The following is a 17,303-nucleotide window of genomic DNA, read 5'->3' on the forward strand; positions in this document are numbered from 1 at the left end:
TCCGCCGCGATCTCAAAGGCAGATATGCTTTGCAAGAAATGCAATCAAGTATTCACAATGTCTCGAAACGCGCACGACGCCAAAGTCGACGATAGTATGAACTGCATCCACGCATCCAGCGATACGGACTCTGTGCCAGGCGATGCACAGAAGGGTGCGGAGAGCGACGCTGCGTCCGATCCCGTCCCCGTCGACTGGGAAACAAGGCTGGTGCCACGCGACAACTACGACGACGACCCGTGGAGTCCACCGACGGAGTTTCACTACCGGCGCGCCTCGGAGATACACAAAATCCGAGAAGCGGAAGCACGCACAAATAGAAGTCATCGCAAGCCCCAGGCAAAGGGTAGGCCCCATGTATGGAGGCCGGCACGCATTCCGTCAGGGGCAAGGAGGAGAATGCGCCGTGAGAAGGAAAAGGCGCAGGTTTCTAGATCTCAGGCTGATCGTTCCGGCAGTCGCGAATGGAATGCCGTGGTTTCGCGATCTTGCACTGAGGTGGTGATGGAATTCATGGTTGGGCATGATGGTTGAACTTGGCTCGCCAGCTGGCGCTTGATGCTGGAAGCGTTGAATGCTGCGGAGACGTTACGATTTACCTAGCGTTTCTATGTATTATTTCATTAGATACATGGGACTGTATGGATATTGACCTCGGACTCCTTGCTTGTAGTGTTTTCAACGCATCCATCGCAGCCTGCGACGCTATCCTTCATACTTTCATTAATTCCTGTGCTAATTGCGTCCATGTTTCTATGTCCCTAGGGCTAGGTATCACAGCGAGACAAGTGTCCAAGACCATCGTGGCCATCCATACTCGTGGAGAAGGTCGGGGCCAAGCGATACTTTCAGCTGCGTCGCATCACAAGGGTGACTCAGTACCAATGTTAAGGCCCAGAAAGAAGACGAAAAGGCCCCCATTGATTGATCTCTGCTGGCATTCTTTGATGACAATTGGCTGTGTACTCTTGAAATCAATAATGTCAAAAGCAGCCATTGTGCACATTGGGTGCAAGAAGTCATAGTGATGATGAATGAAATACATGCGTCAATGGTTGCTTCACTGAGCTTTCAATAATTCATCAGTAGTCTTTACATTTGCAGCAGGTTTGTCGAGTCATCTGCTGTCCGAAGTAACATTCTCAAAGGCAGCTTGAGGCACAGAAGTCGGCAAAAGAAGGTATTTAGCTGTATGGCTAGGACTAAAAACATCTCTTGATTAAGAGAGTTACGTTTCTATTCAGCAGATATATAGAGAGAACCGTTAGAGTTGCTGCACCATACCTATAGCAACATATTACATCTACTCAAGTTCTCCTAGTGATATTATATAGAATACTAATGGTAAACACTGGCAAATTAATCTCTGTAATCCTAAGCCTAATTAAATCTCTAGAGAATATATCTAATTTGATATTAGAGGTATAGTTGAAAGGCATTTACAGTATTTCAAATATAGATAGATTATTTAACTAGAATCTTATTATTTTAGATCTATCATTAGGGAAAAGGGTCCTGAATTGGATTACAACAAACAAAGACATAGAAGCACAGCATATCAAGGAAGTACGCACCACTCATCAACCAAACATCCTGCGCCGAGACTTTTGTGTCTCTATGAGCGCGGACACATTGATAGTCTATTCAAACGTATGCTCGGCACAGCATTCAGCTTAAAAGCGACATCAAAGCCCCAGAAGATTGGAGCTAACTAGAAAGCAAAAAGAAAACATCAACCAGACAAAGCAGTCTAAACAAAGCTAGATCCCACCACATCAAAACCATTACCTAGTCAAAACAAATCACACAGCCTCCTCCTTGCTCAACCTCGTTAACAAGTCAACGTACCTCGCGAGCAGCACTGCTGCATCACTATCTGCGTACAGACTGCTTTGCAACTTAACGGTAACAAGAGGATCCTTGGTCGGATCGTCACTCATCTCCAACACAACGTCGTACGGCGTGCGCTCCCGGCTCGCCAACACCTCGATGATACTCGCACCCCCAACAGCGCCGGACTCCGCAGCCCCCTGACGATAGTCGAAAACCGCCTGAAACAGCGGGGCGTGCGTCATTTCCCGCGGCGAGACCTTATTAAGACCCAGACGGAGAGAGATCAGCTCGTGTGGCACGATGGAGTGTGACATGGCCTGCCGCACAGACTCCTTGACGGATTTAATGATGGCTGTTAAGGTATCGGAGGAGGTGAGTCGCAAGGGCAGCAAGTTTGCAAAATACCCCATGGTGGACAGGTCAGCCACAGACGAGCGGTTCGTGTCTGCCAAGCCAATGGACACCTGCTTCTGCTTGGATAAATCAGAAAGAAGCGTGGCGTACACAGCAAGGTAGAACGTCATGGGCGTCGTGCCGAGTTTCTTGGTGCGCTCTTTGATTCTGAACGCAAGCACAGCAGACAAGCGGGACATGGCCGTATGCTGATCCCAGCTCACGGGCCCACGCACGCTCTTCGCGCTGGGGAGGGGAAGCAGGGCAAGTGGTGCGGGGAGAGGTGTGTAGAGATTCGTCCAGTACGTGATGGACGCGTCCATACCCCCCGAGAAGAGCAGCATGCGTTGTTTGACCGCGAAGTCGGTGTACTGTGATGCAGGGGGAAGGTTGGTGCCGGAGTAGAGCTGAGAAAGCTCGGCGACGAGATTTTCGGTCGTGGAGCCGTCGCCGGCCAGGCGGTGGTAGGCGAGCACGAGGAGGTGGGATGTGGACGACCAGGTGAAGATGGCGATTTTGAAGGTTTCGCCGCTCTCCAAGTCGTAGGGCTCCTTCTGCAGCTTGGCCAGCTCGGCTTCCGCTTCGGCGCGGGATGCTACGGAGACGGCGCGCAGGCCCCAGGTTGGGGTGGAGAGGACGTGCAGCATCGGTGTGGGGGAGGATTCCGAGGGACGGAAGGCCGTGCGGAAGGTTTCGTGGCGTGTAATGGCTGCCGTCACGGCCTGTGAAAGCTTGTCGATGCTGAGACTGCCATCCATAATCACTCCGATGGTGTTGTGGGAGATTGTAACGTCGGAAAGGGAAGCCTGCCGCGTGTAGGAGTACTCCTGGATCAGCGACATGGGGGCTTTTCGTATCACGCCCAGAACGGACATTGTAGCCTCGTCGGGGGTGGACAGCGGGGTTGAGGCGCCGTCGAAGGATGCCTGGGTGGAAGTGTCGGTGGAAGAGTGTGTTGCAGGGTCTCGGGCATCGACGACCAGGGGAATGGAGGTGGGGGGGAGGCGTGAGGCGCCTTCTGCTGCTAGGTCGTCGATTGACGCTCCCGAGAGGACACGCAGAATTGGGATGTCGACTAGGAGTTGTTTAGAAAACCTGAGGGTGTGAGACTTGTTAGTAGACTGTGTTATTGGTGGGGAATTGATGGGGGTGTTGCGTACCATGAGGCGACGGTGATGGCCCCGAGCGAATCGATGCCCTGGTCCAGGAGGGGAGCAACCGCGTTGACGCTCTCTTCCGGCGGGATGTGAAGCACGCCACGCATCTTGTCGGAGAGGCTCTCTGTTGTATCATTGCACAGTCAGCTCCAACCCATCATGCCAAACCGTCAAAGGCAACTTACCACTAATAGCTGCCCTGACCTCCTCCATCGTCGTCGCCGTTGCCAACATCTCCTTCACACTCACCTTGCTCCCGCCCGCATCAGCGACATCGCCCCTATTCTCCGGCGTCTTCAGATTCCCGAATCGTGGATCATGATAGAATTTGATAGTCTCCTTGTGCCGCGATTCCAGCGCGGGAATACCGCTGCCAATCTCCGTCTCCGACATGTCGATGGCCTTCTTGGCGCGGACGCCGTTGACGCCATCAACCCGACGGCCGGATACCACTGCCTCGGCGAACAGGGTCAGGAATTCGGCTTCACCGAGGGTATCGACATCGGACTTTTCTTGAAATTCGGCTTCACGGCTGTTCCGGGTGAGGTAGCCGATGCCCATCACGGCGCCGATATGGATTGTAGAGGCCTAAATTTGTCAGCTTGTCAGCCTCCACATATACCAAACATTGTCTCCAAGAAAGAAAAGCAGAAAAAGAAAAAGAAACAAAACCACTTACAGCAAGACCCTTGCTCCGCCTATTCTGCCCCAGCGCCTGTAGATACGCGTTGGCAGCGGTGTAATTCGTCTGGCCCGGGTTACCACCAAACAATGCGGCACTTGAAAACATGACGAAGAAATCAAGCGGGTTCTTTTCCGGGTCGCAGAACCGGTCGTGGAAGATCTTGGCACCGGGGACTTTAGACTTGAGGACGATATTCATCGTCTCCAGGTCCATGTTGTCCAGCAGCGCGTCCTTGAGCACTAGCGGGCCGTACGCTACACCACCCACGGGTGGCAGCTTGTGTACGTCGCAAAGAGCAGCGAGGCCGGCGTCGACGGATTCTGCGTTGGATGCGTCCCTATTTTGTTTTGCTTTTGTCAGATGATGATCATTCTCAAACATGATGCCGAGGAGACTTACATGGCGAGCACGGTAATCTTCCCGCCCAACCTCTCCATATCCTCAAGCCACCCAGCCTCTGGCGTCTCGGGATTCCGGCTAGAGAGCACAACATGCCGCCCGCCATGCTTGATGATCCACGCCGCGATTGAACGTCCCATGGACTGCGAAAGCCCCACGAGGAGGTACGTCTTGTCTTTGACGAAGAGGATGCCGGAATCCACGGGACTGACGCGTGCGTCGACCATGGCCTCGGCCTGCCAGTCAATTATCGCGTCTAAGGCATCGTGGGCGTCGGCGGGCTTGGTAACGGGGCAAGAAGCGATGTTGTCTACGCCCAAAGGTGGGGTGGATATGGACTCGGCGACGAGTCGCAGCTGGCTCGATTCCAGGGTGTCTGAGTAAGCGATAGAGGTTGCTTCGGCGCGGCAGATGTAGCTTAAATCCCGAACAATGCAACCAGACATACGCGCGAGTCGTGGGCCGAGAGACGTGGCGTGCTTGTCGGAGGAAAGGTCGTACTGAGTCGCAATACCACTCGGTATCTTCTGCTTCAGTGCCTTTTCTGTGCTGCGAGGATGGAGTACGATGCCCTGGGAAACTGAGGCATCCGGGGTAGCAAAGTACACACGCACCTTTCTTGCCTGTGCGGCTTGCTCAATCGCATGCACGCAGAACCTTGGCGGGGCATACACCAGTGCCGACGAGCCCGGCGGCGTATCGACCACAACCTGCGCAATCAGGTTTGCAACGGCAGACAACAGTGTGTTTACGGAGGTATCTTTCACAGGGAAGATGTGCTTGACCGGCACGATGACAACAGACGCGTTCGTCTCCGCCAACGCCAGCACAGCGCCATTGTCCGTCGTGCCGGTGACGATGTAGAAGTACCCTAGATGGTACACACGAATAGCCTTGACAGTGGCGTGGTGCACGCAGATCGTTTGGCTGGCTGCGTCGGGTGCTGTACCCAGGGGCTGGGAGGTCTGCGTCGTGACCAGGACTGGCGGTGGCGTGCTCTGCAGCACCACGGGGACAGTGCTTACGTCGACCTTGTCAAAGATTGGGCGGCGCACAGAGTTGAGCCGGTTATTCCGTGCCGTATCCTGCTTGATGCGCGGCACGTGCGGCCGGCCGTTCACGACGCAGATCTCCGGCTCAAGCGTCCAGACAGTGTTCTCTGGCGTACCCTCCTCCAGGCGCAGGATCTGCTCGACCAGGAATCTGGCGTTGAGGTCCTCGAGCCGGTCGACGTCGAGACACTGAAACGCAACATCCGGGTTCTCCAACCTCGCAGACCTTAACATGCCGATCCCCATCGCCTGGCGCGGGTTCGAAACCCAGGCATCCTCCGTCAGCCAGAGTACCCCGCCCGCATTCGACCGGAAGAATAACTTCTGAACGGCAGCGAGCTTCTCCTCGGTGAACTCCTCAAACACAGGGCTGTCAATCTCCGAGAGGACCACGTACGTCGCCTTGGGCTGGACCTCTGTGGCCATCAACTCAACCAAGCTGGGCACGACGAGCGGGTTGCGGCTGGGTAGCAGCTCGCGGATTTCCTCCAGGATGGGTGCAGATGACACGCCACCACCCACTATGACGAGTTGTGGGTGCTGCGGCTTGGACGGGGCGGAGAGGGGCTCGTCGAGGCGAAGCTGCTCGGGGGTGATGGCATGCGTGCTGAGAAGGGTGTTGGGGAAGAGGTGGCTCTCGCGGTCGGTGGTGACGCTGTCAATGCCTGAGAAGCCTGTCTTCTTGAAAATAGCATCCCACTCTTCGCGGGTAGCAAATGGATCCAGCGTGCGGCCCTCGTCAATACCGGCCCACCAGTCCGCGAACAAACCAAACAGGTATCCGACACGCATATGATCCTTGTTTGTAGCTTCACAAATGACCACGTGGCCACCAGGCTTCAGGAGCGTGCGGGCGTTAGCCATGGTCTCGGTCAGGTTGGGCGTGGCGTGCAGCACGGAGCTCGCGATGATCATGTCATACGCGTGGGTCTTGAAGCCCTGCTCCGCGGGCGGTTGTGTGATGTCTAGCTTGCGGAACTCCATGCGCTCGAGGAACGTAGCAAATTTCTCCTTTGCTTTTTCGAAGAACGCGGCCGAGATGTCTGTGAAAGTGTAGCTGTTGAAGCCAAGCTCAGGGATCGCGAGGATGGAGGCTGTTGCGGAGCCGGTACCGCCACCTTGGGTGGTGTCAGTTCTGTGCAAGATAGAAAGCGGGGGGGGAGGAGACATACCGATTTCTAAGATGTCCATGTTCTGGTACCGGTGCGTAATCTGCCCGATCAAATGCTGTCCGTACTCCCACGTCGGGCCGCTGGTCAGATAGCTCGTGTAGAACTCTGTCAAAAGCCCGTTCTCGTTCATCCAGATGAACGGGTTCTTATTCTCACGGATCGTTGACAGACTGTTGTCGCTGACCAGCTTGGCTAGTCTTAGGTGAGGGTGGTACCAGTTCCTATCATCCGCATGTTAGTAGGTCATACATTTGTGTGTGTTGGTGTTGTTGTTGGTGTTGTTGTTGTCGTTGTCGTTGTCGTTGCTGTTGTGGATAACTTACTCCTGCAGCAGCTTATCGATGCTTTGCTCCGAATCCTCCTCCCACTCAGGCTTGTAAAACAAATGCTTCCCGTCCCTAGCAAGCTTGAGAACATGCTCATGCCAGTAGATATAGCGCTGATTGCCCACACTCGCGTTTTTTCTATCTTCATCCGTCAGTTCCGCCAAAAACTTGCGGACAAAATAGTACACCGCGCGCTCGATGACCGGAATGACCTCCTTATCCTGCTCCGTGGCCCACAACCTTTCAATATCAAGCATCTTGTCGGGATTCAGCGGACCCCACACAGTTTTGGTAAACGGCCTGTGGTCTTCGGATGCAGACGGCGGCGTTAGCGGTTTCAGGTGCATGTCTTCAACGCTGTACAGCACCGCATTCGTCTCCTTGTCGAACACCTCGATGTCACCGGAGAGGTAGTCACCACCATCGTACGTGTTGGCCGCGTTGTACCGCACCCCCTCAAGCGAGTCCAGCGTGCTCGCGCACACACCGGGCACCAGCGCGATCCGCCCCACCCGCGTCGGGACGTACAGCGACCGCAGCCGCTTGTCGCCGGGGGAGGAGTACGCGCCCATGACAGTCTGGAAGGCCAGGTCGAGATTAGCAGGGTGCAGGACAACGGTGTTGGAGCCATCGACCAGCCGCGGGTGTGCCATGTGGCCAGAGGCCCGTGATGTGCTCCGCGACATACTGTACACGCAGCGGTAGTTGTTGCTGTAGTCATAGCCAATGCTGTCAAGCTCCTTGTAGAACAGCTTGATGTCGACCGGGTTGGCGTGCGGCGGTGCCGGGCCCGGGGCGGGGAGCGCCACGGGCTCTCCGAAGGTGACGACGATCCGGCCCTGCGCAGACAGGGACAGTATCGACTCACGGGACAGGCAAGAGGCGATGCCGAACTCCAGCTCGAACTGCGAATCATCGGCGCACGTAACGCTCGCAGTGAGCGTCAGTTCCGCCATGCTATCCGCATCATCAAATGTGACCGCCTTATCAATGCTCAGATCCAGCATCTCAACCAACCCCACGCTCCTCCCCGCGGCAAGACACAACGCCGCCTCCATCGCCATGACTACGTACCCTGAGGCGGGGAACACCGCCTGGCCCTGGAGCTCATGCCCTTGCATCCACTCGTGATCTCTTGGCCGGATGAAGTTGCGCCATTGCAGGGTGGTGGCCGTACTGCTGGGCAGCAGCGAGCCGAGCATGAGGTGCGGGCTCGGGCCGTGCAGGGCTGCCTTTGCCGCGCGGGACTCGGACCAGTAGACGCGCGAGTGATCCCAGGCGTAGGGCGGGAGGCGCTTGGAGATGTCGGCTGGCGGGGTGGGTTGCACTGCCGCCACGAATGTGGTTCCGTTGATGGCATTCAGCGCACCGAAGCGCTCCCAGATGTACCCCAGACCCGTAGCGAACGCAGCCACGTCATCTCTGCCGCGCTGGAGACATCCGGTGTACGGGATCTCGTCTGGTATGACAGTAGCCAGCGTGTTTGTCGCGGGTGCTTTGAGTGTCGGGTGCGGGCCGACCTCCACAGCAGCGTCCAGCGTGTTTTCCAACCCTGCCTGCTCCAGCGCTTGGCGGAACAGCACGGGCGAGACGAGGTTATCACGCCAGTACTGCGCCGTTACATCGGCCTTCCTCATGGTTTTGCCCTCACGCACAGAGGAGTACCACTTGGTGCCCGTGTCGGTTCCGTCGCCTACCGCACATCCGCAGTCGTTGAGAGCGGTGATGTACGGATCCGAGCAGGGGAGCATGTGGTGGGAGTGGTAGGCCTTGTCGACGCGCAGCAGACGCGCAAACTTGGACTCGTCCTGGAGAATCTCGAGCACCTCTTCCAAAGCATCCTTGTCGCCGGAGAGCGTGACGCTGTCGGGCGAGTTGCAGGCCGCGATGCACACGCGGCCTGCGAACGCTTCCAGTTCGACCAGTTCCCGGGCATCTTCGAGGGATACACCCGCCGCCAACATGGCACCCTCCTGCCCGGTGGGGGAGGCAGCGTGGCACGACGTCAAGCCGCGCAGGTACGCAATACGGATAGCCTGACTGGCACTGATGAACCCCGCCGCGAACGCGCAGCCTATCTCGCCGGAGCTGTGGCCTACAATCGCTTCAAACTTGACACCAGCTGCGAACAGTAGCCTGACCAGAACGATCTGGACTGCTGCGCAGAGAGGTTGCGAGTACGAAGCCAAGGGCACGTTGGACGCGTCGCCTTCCAGAAGTAGCTGTTCCTTGAGCGTCCAGTCAGGCCGGTACCGCTCGGGAAGGTTCTGCAGCGCAGCGTCCAGCTCATCAATAATGGTCGCCACGAACTGGACACGGATGACCAGCTGCTTCAGCATGGCGGGCCACTGCGCGCCCTGGCCTGTAAAAATGCCGAGAATGCGGGCTGTCTCGGCGGATTTGGGTACGTACTCCAACCCCACGTCGTCTTGAACGGCGGCTTCCAGGGTCCCGCAGAGAGACTCGACGCTGCTGGCTGCGACAGCGTGGCGCAGGGGCAGGACGGAGCGCTTCTGGAGAAGCGTCCATGCGAGGTCTGTGATGTTGATGCCTGGGGTCGTCTTAATGAGGGATAGGATGCCCTCCATGTTGGCTTTGAGGGATCGTTTCGTCCGGGCTGAGAACACCAGCGGCAGGGCGTTGGTTCTGGTGCTGCTGTCGGTGGGAGTTGAGGGTGTGATGGGAATGTACTCCTCGACGATGGCGTGAGCGTTTGTGCCCCCGAAGCCTGTCATCTGTTAGCCTCATCATACCATGAAAGCAGGAAAACAAGAAAAGCGTACCAAAAGAGTTGACACTGGCCCTCCTCGGCTGCCCTTCTGCAACGGCTGGCCACGGCGTCGCCTCCTTGGGCACACGCAGATGCTCGCAGAACGGCTCGACGCGCGGGCTGAGCTTCTCGAGCAGCATGTTCGGTGGCACTATACCCTTTTGCACAGCCAAACTGCACTTGAGCAGGCCTGCAATACCAGCAGTGCCCTCTGTGTGGCCGACGACCGTCTTGATAGACCCCACATACAGGTCCTGCATGTCCTCCATCGTGTTGGAGAAAAAGGCCTTCGATATGGCCTCGGCTTCCTGAGGATCGCCTGCCGGGGTCCCGGTTCCTGTTTCTCAGTCAGTATGTTACATGCTGAGCGGACGCAGAAGGAGCAGGGCTTCACACCATGCGCCTCGAAGAACTGCGGCCGTCCCTCAGGCTTCCTCAGATCCAGCCCGGCCCGGGCGTACGTAGCGCGGATCAGCGCCGCCTGCGCCACGTTGCTCGGCATTGTGATGCCCGCAGTCCTGCCGTCCTGGCCAACGCCCGTCTCGCGGATCAGACACTCGATTGTATCGCCGTCGGCAAGGGCCTGGGAGAGGGTTTTGAGGACGACGCATGCTACGCCCTCCTGTGAGGATCACCATGTGTCAGTAAGCTGTTTTTCGTTCGCAACGAAAGAACCTGCCAGTCACTCCCCTTGCATATCCGTCCGCCGCAGCATCCCACATGCGTGACCGCCCCGTCGGCGAGAGCATAGACATCTTGCTCTCCGTAATGAAGTTTACTGCAGCCGCTTAGTTGTTGGTCACGGTTGAAGGGGTATGGGACTTACAAGGTGACAGCATCAAATTCGCACCCGCCGCAACAGCGACCTTGCTTGTGCCGCTGCGCAGCTGCTGCACGGCATGATGTACTGCAACAAGCGACGAGCTGCACGCCGTATCAATCGTCATCTGCGTCCGTCAGCACCTACACACCAACTCATCCCTCGCGCCCTCCCAACCGGCAGAAACTTACACTCGGCCCATGCCAATCATAGAAATAGCTCAAGCGATTACTCGCGATGCTCGTGGCTGCTCCCGTCGCTAAATACGTCGGAATCGCGTCCAAATCCCCAACCTTGGTCAGCTCAAAATCATGGGTCATGATCCCGACATAGACCGCCGTGTTGGACCCCTTCAGTCCCACAAGCGTTTGCCCGGCAGCACATAGCGCGTCATATGTAGCCTCCAGCAGCTGGCGCTGCTGCGGGTCCATGCTGTCAGCCTCGCTGGCCTGGACATTAAAGAACTGCGCGTCGAACGTCTTGATGTCCGGGAGAAAATAGCCGTGCCTCGCGTTGGTGCGCCCATGGTGACTGCCGTCGGGGTGATGGAAGGCGTCTATGTTGAAGCGGTCTTTCGGGACTTGGGATTGAACATCATGGGGTTTGGCGAGAAAAGTCCACAGCTTGGAGGGGGTAGTCAGGTCGCCTGGGAAGCGGCAGGCGCTGCCGATCACAGCGATGGGTTCTGGTGCCATGGTGATATGAGGTAGAGTGCTAGGGTGAAGGACAATGGTAAGCTGAAAACGATGAGGTGGTGAAAGGCGTAATATGGTTTCTTTAAAGGCGTCCTGGAGATGTGTGAAAATGGTTTTTAATTCGGCTGAGAGCATGAACCATGCATTGCAAGTGTGCCGTCTGTATAGATGCTGTAGGTTAGTGATTAAGGGCTGAAAAGCAGCTGTTACTATTCGCAGAGGCATGATATATAATAAGGTATAAGTATAGAAAAAGCCTAAATAATTATAATATATATAGCTTAAGATGTAGATATATAAGGATAATACTTAGCACTAAAAGGTATTAATATTATTAGAGAAATAGAAATAAACTGCTTTAAAAATAAATAACTCTTTTACTATAATAGAAATTCTACTCACTGAAGTTATAGAAACTTTATTTTATATAGAGAAAGTTATATTAAGAAAAGTAGCTAATAATATCTATTTATTAAAGAATATAGTGATAAGTTTATAATATAGTAGCTTTAAATTTACTTTTAGCTTTAACTTAATAAGTATAATTAATACTTACTTTAGAGTAACTATTATAATAATAAGAGTTATAGCTAAAAGTATAAAAGTTTATTATAAAGACTACTAAGAATACTATTAAAAATATTAATTATTAGTACTACTTTTTAGAAATAAGAAAAGTTATAATTTAATAGTCTTAGATATATAATACTTTAACTATATAAATAGAATATATTAATAAAGGGGGATAAGTTAAGTATAATAAGATTTAAGTAGAGTTCTTTAAAGTAGTAAACATACTACTTATAAAACTACTTTAATAAAACCTTAATTAATTACTTATATTATATTAAAAGAGTAAGATAGTTATAATACTTATAGGATAACGTAATGTTTTGAAACTTATATAAGAGAAATGTAAAAAAAGTATACGCTACTTATATTCTAGGGTGGGTGGGGTTGTTATTATAATATTATGGTACTACGCTAAAGTAAATGCTGTGCGTTACATCGTTTACATGCGGAAGAGCAGCCACTGAGGAAGTATTTAAGAGTTTCCATAGGTTGTCAGTCCCTATGATACCAGCCCAGGAAGTTTGACTTACCTATAACGCTATAGTAGGGTTGTCAGACATATCGAATCTCGCACTGTCGATGACACCCATTATGTATATGCTACCACCAGCCAAGTGTTTCTAAAGTCTAAGTCATTCACGCATCGCAACATCCACTTGGAGCTCTCACCTCAGGGTTGGTTACTTTGGGTTAAGGTTCTTGCCTGCGCCTTGCCGCCCGCTCTGGAGACCATAAACTGGAACCTCACCGCCAGACTGGGTAGCATGTTTCTCTACAACCGACAGGGACATGCTAAGAGCGATGCTGGGGTTGGTGATCCACAGTCTTTTCTCGCGGGCAGTAAATAAGAAGAAAAAAGTACACCTCGGCAATAGCAGATTGGGTCATTACTCGGTGCTGTCTCGACCCACGACGCCAAGCGGGTTCGGAAATTCGTGGTTTGTTTTCCCGAGCATTTCCCCAAGTCACATTTGCACACCCACCTACGGTGTCCCCCACCCAGTAAGTGGGCGTGCAGTGAACAGAAATCGGGCGTCTGGAATGGGAGCTACTTTTGTGGGTCTAGACGGCTTGTGGGTATGTCGGGATTTCCAACCGTAGAATAGTCACTTATCCGATATTCCTCCACGAGGCCTGGTAATGCAGTTAACAAAACTACTCACCGTCACCTCGACACCTGGCCCTTCTAAAGCAAATGGAATGCTGTTTATGGCTGCTCTAAAGGCTCCAAACACAGCAGGACAACAAGACAGCAAGACAGCCCGATATGGCAGAATCCAAAGTAACTTGGGCCTCCCTCCCGCGAAAAGACCAGCTGGTCATTCTCTTTCTCGTCCGTTTCTGCGAGCCCATTGTCAAAGTCTCCATATCCTCCTATGTCTACTTCCAGCTGCAATCTCTGGACCGGTCACTCAACAGCGCCGCCGTCGTGCAGCAGACCACGCTGCTGCAGGCCGCCTACACCATTGCGCAGTGTCTCGCGAGCATGCTTTTGGGGAGCATCGCGGACTCGTCCTGGGGCGGGAGGAAAGGTGTTGTTGTGATAAGTCTGTTGGGGTCTTGTATGTCATTTTTGATATAGTGGCGCGGTATGTGTGCGTAGAGGTGGCGCTGACACTAGATAATAGTTGTCGCTTGCTCGCTGTTCGGCTTCGTCGCCAATTTCAAACAGGCCCTCGTACTGCGCTTTGTCGAGGGTCTGACCAATGGTACTGTTGCCATGGTGCGGACTATGACGGCAGAGGTTGTGCAAGAAAAAAAGTACGTCTGTCTTTGCAGTTATTTCTGCGGCCACTTCTCGGCTGACAACATCAGATACCAGGCACGAGCCTTCGTCCTCCTCAACATCAGCACTAGCTTCGCCATCATCCTCAGCGCCCTCGTCGCAGCCGGCACGGTTGAGCTGACGCCCAAAGCCCACGGCAGCGGGTTGCTGGCTCGGTATCCGTACGCACTGCCCGCCCTTCTCAACGCCAGCTTTTTACTAGTTGTGCTAGTGACAGCTGTTTTGTTCCTTGAAGAGGTATGCGCTCCCCCGTCACCCCCACCGGGACAGAATCCAACCATGATCCAGACCTCCAAGCTCGTCCGGCACAGATACGACCCCGGCATCGCCATGTCACGCTACATCATCCGTCGACTTCAGTTCCTCCGCAGCTGCATCAGCCAACAAGCGTTGTACGATCCCGTCGACGCATCCGAGGAAATGGCCTTCCTCGACGAGCCGGAGTTGCCGTCTCCACTGCCAAAACTTGAACCTGTCGCTAGGCTCCCCACCACCCGTATGTTCACCAAAAATATGGTGCTGGTCCTCCTCGCGGCCTTCATTTACGAAGCGCACCTCGGGACCGCGAGCGTCGCCTTCCCGAACCTCCTTGTGACGCCCGTCTCCAGCACGGAGGAGGAGACGCAGCGAGTGCTCCCCTTTTTCTTTGGTGGAGGGGCTGGCTTCACGCCATTGCCTTTGGCTGCGTACTCGGTTATGTACGGTGCGTGCAACACCCCCCCCCCCCCCCCTCTCCCCCCACCCCGGGGACCCTCTTTTTAACCTTTTCTACTGATAAAGTGCTGACGAAGCCAAAAACGAACAAGGCATCTTCTCCATCCCCCTTCAAATGATCCTCTACCCGCGCTTGTCCCAACGCCTTGGGCCCTTGCAAGTCTGGCGGATCTTCTACCTCGCCTTCCCGCTCCTCTACTACACATACCCCTACGCAGCTCTCGTCCCCTCCAGCACCCCTCCACCGTCAGGCAAAACAGGGCTTGCCATCTGGGCCGTGATAACGCCCATGCAGTTGCTCACCGCGCTGCTGACTAGCACTGTGTCCCCGTCCCAAGCCATCCTAGTGAACGCGGCCTGCCCGCACCCGTCCGCCCTCGCCAGGACACACAGCGTAGCGTTTTTCTCCTCCATGGTGACGCGGGCGGGGAGCACGGCGCTGGCGGGCGCGTTGTTGGCGTATGGCACGTCGCACAACATGACAGGGTTGGTGTTCTGGGGGTGTGCGGCTGTTGCGGTGCTGGGAGCTTGTTTGAATCCGTTCTTGAGCGAGGGGACGGGCCATGAGATTCGGCTGCCTGGGGATGAGTAGTAGACTGGCTCTTGGTGGTGTGTGTCTGTGGGTGGCGAGTCGCGGCAGACAGATCGTATGCGTAGTTACTGCGCTGCCATGTATTTAACAACGAGTCGGCGCACAGGCTGTATCCGAATGTGCGAAAAGCCTCGCAACAGCACCAGTCCCCAAGGGTCAAAGGTCCAATCTCTCCTTGGCGTCTTACCGTTGCCGGCAACTCTTCCTCGGCGGCCACGTACCCATTATCACAACACAGCTCCCTTCCACATCCCACAATGGCCCGCTTCACCTCCAAAATCGCCCTTGTAACCTCCTGCGCATCCGGCAGCGGCGCCGCCATCGTCCGGCGCCTGGTCTCCGAGGGCGCGACCGTTATCGCGGCTGACAAGGCCGGCCACGAGGCCCTGGCCGCCGAGCTCGGCGCCAGCGTCACCCCGCGCCACCTCGATGCGGCATCCGAAGACAGCATCCGAGACCTGGAGACCTACATCCGCACGACGCATTGCCGGCTGGATATCTTGGTCAACAACACTGGCATGGGCGGGCCACGCTGCCCAATTTTGGATGTGACAGCTGTTGATGCCGAGGAGGTCTTCCGGTACAATATCCACGGCGCCTTTCTGATCCTCCAACTCGCACTGCGCTTCATGACCGCGCAGCCTACTGGGGGTTCCATCGTTCTCACAGCATCGATAGCAGGGCTGGTCGGCATGCCGAACTCAGCGCCCTACGCCATCTCAAAGGGTGCTGTGATCGCCATGGCCAAGACCGCAGCAGTCGAGTACGCCGAGCACGGGATTCGGGTCAACGCAGTAGCCCCCGGTCCGACGGCCGTGCCCATGGTGGAAAGGCTGAGCGCGGCTGCTACGGCCGCTTTTCGAGCAAGAATCCCGCAGGCGAGGCTGGCAGAGCCGAGGGAGGTCGCCGGGGTGGTTGCATTTCTGGCGGACGGGGAAGATGCAGGGCACGTTACCGGGCAGGTTTTGTGTGTTGATGGGGGATGGACGGCGGCGTAGGGGTGTTGGTTTTGAGGGATAGCTGCAGGATGGTGCTAGTTGTACGAGGACGCTGGAAGTTGTTAAGGAAGCGGGCCTACATAAGCTGGGTTTCTCTGCAAATTATGCATATATATACCTAATCTGATAGAAGTGATTAGATTATAGGGGTTAGAATAGCGCTTCTCAGCTGCTAGGGGTAGCTTAAATAAGTAGACAATCTATTAAATAAGAATTAGAGGCCTTATTTACCTATATATAGAGCTTTTTTTTTAATTCCTTAAGTAATTAATTTACTAATAATTTAATTTATAGTTTGAAGATAGTAGAAAACTATTTATAATACTAATAATTTATAAATATACTTATAATAATGTATTTAAATAGTTATAAGAGCCTTTAGAGATATAGATAGTTAGGATATTTAGATTAATAAATCTTAATCTCTTACCTATTTTATTAAATATAGCCTTTTATAACTTATAAAGTATTTTAAAAACCTACTATTAATACTAATATACTTACTTACTTAAGGCTAATTAATAATTTAAGATATCTATATATTATTTATCTCTAGGTAATTAAAATAAAAGTTATGAAATATAAAAGCTTACTTTAAAAGTTATAAAACTAAAATATAATATTATAGTTAGCTATCTAATAATAAGGTCTGCTAATAAAAGCTAGGGATTAATATATAGTAACAGTATACTAAGTTATAGTCTAGGTTATAAGTTATAAGCTATAGTAAGTTAAGTCTTTAGAAACTAAAGTGATTAGTCTTAAACTTAATAAGTAGTTTATAGTAAAAGTAAGCTAAAAGTATCCTAAAGATAAATACTAAGTTAATTACTAAAAAGCTATAAGAGTTTAACTATAAACCTAATTTAAGTTATCCTATATATAAGTCCTAAATAGTATTCTTTATTTACTAGAGGGTAATTATTTAAGTATATAAAGTAATTATAATTAGTTAATAGAACTAACTAATTACTAAGCGCTCCTTTATATATTCTACTAATTATTTCTTTATCTTATTATTATATAACTTATATTATAGTTCTTCTATACTAAGTAAGTTCCTATTATTCTTATAATCCTATAGTATAAATATTCTGTTGTAGCTGCCTAACGCCTAAGTAGGTTGTTTAGCTATTATCCTTACTTATAGGTCGTAATATATAAATAATAAATTAAGAATCTTAAAATAATAAGCTATAGATTTATAAGTAAGTTAAATGTAAATTCTAACTTCTTTAATAAGAACTAAAATAAGATAATAAAGTATTTATAAAGGAAGTTATAGTTTATTTAAAGTTTAAGTTTATAGTTATAACGCAGCTTCTAAATAAAAAGGCT

At 52.6% G+C, this 17,303-nt stretch overlaps 1 protein-coding gene across 1 annotated transcript; it reads left to right on the forward strand.

Moving 5' to 3' along the window:
• Positions 1 to 57: 57 nt before the first annotated feature.
• On the forward strand, positions 58 to 505 carry CGCS363_v015098 (uncharacterized protein; the record flags this gene model as incomplete). The annotated part of the gene is made up of 2 exons (XM_036646947.1): positions 58 to 346; positions 459 to 505. The coding sequence occupies 2 exons, from the start codon at positions 58 to 60 to the stop codon at positions 503 to 505; spliced, it is 336 nt and encodes a 111-aa protein (XP_036487831.1).
• Positions 506 to 17,303: the final 16,798 nt, after the last annotated feature.

The sequence above is a fragment of the Colletotrichum siamense genome (assembly GCF_013390195.1).
Source record: "Colletotrichum siamense strain Cg363 chromosome Unknown KSG_Cg363_contig16, whole genome shotgun sequence".
In the NCBI taxonomy this organism is placed as follows: Eukaryota; Fungi; Ascomycota; class Sordariomycetes; order Glomerellales; family Glomerellaceae; genus Colletotrichum; species Colletotrichum siamense.